The sequence below is a fragment of the Lepidothrix coronata genome, unplaced genomic scaffold, assembly GCF_001604755.1.
Source record: "Lepidothrix coronata isolate B3197 unplaced genomic scaffold, Lepidothrix_coronata-1.0 Scaffold740, whole genome shotgun sequence".
In the NCBI taxonomy this organism is placed as follows: Eukaryota; Metazoa; Chordata; class Aves; order Passeriformes; family Pipridae; genus Lepidothrix; species Lepidothrix coronata.
This window is the reverse complement of record NW_016690920.1, coordinates 1-2,866: the sequence shown is the minus strand read 5'-3', so window position 1 is coordinate 2,866 and position 2,866 is coordinate 1. Positions and strand designations below refer to the sequence as shown.

Below are 2,866 nucleotides of genomic sequence, written 5' to 3'. Positions count from 1 at the left end.
CCCTGCCCACCCAGCGCACACGGAGCCAAAGGAGCCCCTTGGGCTCCTGCCAGCACCCAGAGAGCAGCTCCGGCACCCCAAACTCTCCGAGGGGCGGGGAGACTGCCCCGCCCCCGGCCGGGGATGGCTTTGGGGGTACCCTGACCCCAACACTGCATCCCCCAAGCCTCTGCCCCGAGCAGAGATCCCGGGTGCTCGCGGCCCCCCCGGCGCTGTGGGTGGGGGGCGTCTCTGGGGGGCTGTTGGAGTGCGGAACCCTTCCCCGGGGGCGCCGGCCTGGCCGCAGGAGGGGCCCCCCCGGCCCCCCCCGGTTCCCTCGGCTGTAAACAGCCGTCCCCGTGGCCGCCGGCACGTCCGGGCTCTTATCGCCGCCGCCCCGCGCCAGCCCCGCGGCACCGCTAATCAACCCGCGGCACGGCGGGGCCCGGGGCCGGGGGGGCCGGTGGCGGCTATCTTGGTCCGGGACACGGGCCCGGCTCCAGCGGCACCTCCCGGTCACGTCCCGGCCGAGCACGGACTAAAAACAACCCGGGCCTGGGGCCACGCGGCTGCTGCGGGGACCTGGGGGTGCTGGCACTCTCCCCGTGTCCCCTGGCACCTGCCCGCTGTCCCCTGGCACCCCCGTGTCCCCTGGCAGCCCCTCGTGTCCCCTGGCAAACCCCCATGCGCCCTGGCACCTTGCACCCCCGAGCCGGGGCCAGGAGGACGGTGACAGCCCCACCGTGGGCGCAGGGACGGGGCTGGGGGTGGCGGGCAGGGTCTGTCCCTGGGGCTGGGGGCTGGCACCCACCTGGCCAGCCCCTGTGGGACCCCCCGTGGATGCTCGGGGGCCAGGCCCCCCCGGTGCTGACCCAAGCCAGGGCAGCCCACGGCTTGGCTGATGGGGTGACCCGGAGCCGGGTCCCATCGGGTCCCTCCTTGGCCTCACTGCCCCTGCCATGGGGCCCTGGGGGCTGTGGGGCTCCCATGGTTGTGGGGCCTCTGGGCTCTGTGGGGCTCCCAGGGTTTCCTGGGACCCCCTGGGGACCATGGGGCTCCCCTGGCCATGGGACTCTTGGGGGTCTGTGGGACTCTTGGGGGTCTGGGGGTGCCCTGGGGGTCTGTGGGGTTTCTGAGGGTCTATGGGGCCACCATAATCAAGGACCTCTCAATGGGTCATGGGACTCCTGAAGGCTGGGGGCAGTGTGCCAGGATGGTGCCCCCCCGAGCAGGGGGTGTTTGGAGCCGCAGGGTGAGTGTCTGTGGCCGTGGGGTGACGCTGGGGTGGCACCGGGGCAGCGCTGCCCTCCCGTCCTGCTCGTGCCCCCAGGTCGGACGTGGTCGTGCTCTGCTTCTCGCTGGCAAACCCCAACTCGCTGCGGCACGTGAAGACCATGTGGTACCCCGAGATCAAGCACTTCTGCCCGCGCACGCCCATCGTGCTGGTGGGCTGCCAGCTGGACCTGCGCTACGCCGACCTGGACGCCGTCAACCGCGCGCGCCGGCCGCTGGCCAAGTGAGCCCCCGGGCCACCCACCTGGGCACCGCCCCAGCCCCACGGGGACAGGGACCCCCCGGTGTACCGTCCTGGGGACCCCAGCCGGTCCCATGGGAATGGGGACCCCTCCCTCTGCTGCCCGGGGGACCCCCCGTTTTGCCGCTACCAGGTCAGGGTGTGTCCCTGCCCGTGCCTGCATGTCCCCCGACTCCCCTGGGTGGGGGCCCCTGACGGCACCTGTGGGGTAGAGCCCCCGCCCGCCCCAGCACTCCTGGGTTGGGGTGTCCCCTCAGAGCCCCCAGCACCCCCTGGGATGCCTGGGGAGCCGCTCCCCAGCCTCCCCAGCCCCTGCCCTGTCCGTGCCCCCACAGGCCCATCAAGCCCTCGGACATCCTGCCGCCGGAGCGGGGGCACGAGGTGGCGCAGGAGCTGGGGGTGCCGTACTACGAGACCAGCGTGGTGGCGCAGTTCGGGGTGAAGGACGTGTTCGACAACGCCATCCGCGCCGCGCTCGTGTCCCGCCGCCACCTGCAGTTCTGGAAGTCCCACCTGCGCAAGATGCAGCGCCCGCTGCTGCAGGCGCCCTTCCTGCCCCCCAAGCCCCCCCCGCCCCTCATCCAGGTGCCCGACGCGCCCCCCGGGCTGGGGGGGGGCCCGGCCGCGCTGTTCCGGGCCCCGCTCTGCGCCGACGTCGTGTTCCAGCTGCAGGGCGGGCACCGCGTCTTCGCCCACCGCGTGTTCCTGGCCACCGCCTGCTCCCGCTTCTACGACCTGTTCACGCTCGAGGGGCCGCCCGGGACCCCCGGCGAGGGGGACGGGGGCACCCGCGACCTGTCGGGGTGGGGCCGCGGGTTCCTGAGCCTGCGCTGGGAGGAGGTGCCGGAGCCGGCGGCGGGGCGGGAGCGGCGCATGGCGGTGGTGGCCATGGACCGGGCCGTGCGGCCGGAGCCGCTGCGCGCCGTGCTGGAGTACCTGTACACCGGGCAGCTGGAGCGGCCCCACGCCGACCTGCGCCAGGTGGGCGCCGTGGCCGAGCTGCTCGAGGTGTTTGACCTGCGCATGATGGTGGCCAACGAGCTCAACCAGGAGAGCTTCATGAACCAGGAGATCACCAAGGCCTTCCACGTGCGCCGCGCCAACCGCGTCAAGGAGTGCCTGGCCAAGGGCGTCTTCGCGGGTACGGGGGCCCTGGGGGGGCTGTGAGGACGGGGGGGTCACCCAGCTCCGTCCCCTCCGGCCGGTGTCCCCCTCCTGTGATGTCGGCTTGGACACAGGGCTCCAGTCACCCTGATCCCCTCCCACCACTGAGGCCATTGGGTCTGGGGGCCCGGAGCCCTTGTCACAGTCAGTCATGGTGGGTGGGGCTGTGGGATTCTGGTGCTGACAGTT

The 2,866-nt window shown here is 73.2% G+C and overlaps 1 protein-coding gene across 1 annotated transcript; it reads left to right on the top strand.

Annotated features, from left to right (window-relative positions):
* Nucleotides 1–1,262: 1,262 nt before the first annotated feature.
* LOC108510372 (rho-related BTB domain-containing protein 1-like) lies at nt 1,263–2,854 on the top strand (the record flags this gene model as incomplete). Its single annotated transcript, XM_017840051.1, has 2 exons — nt 1,263–1,495; nt 1,849–2,854. Coding segments are annotated over 2 exons (1,065 nt in total), but the record flags the coding sequence as incomplete, so codon positions are not given.
* Nucleotides 2,855–2,866: the final 12 nt, after the last annotated feature.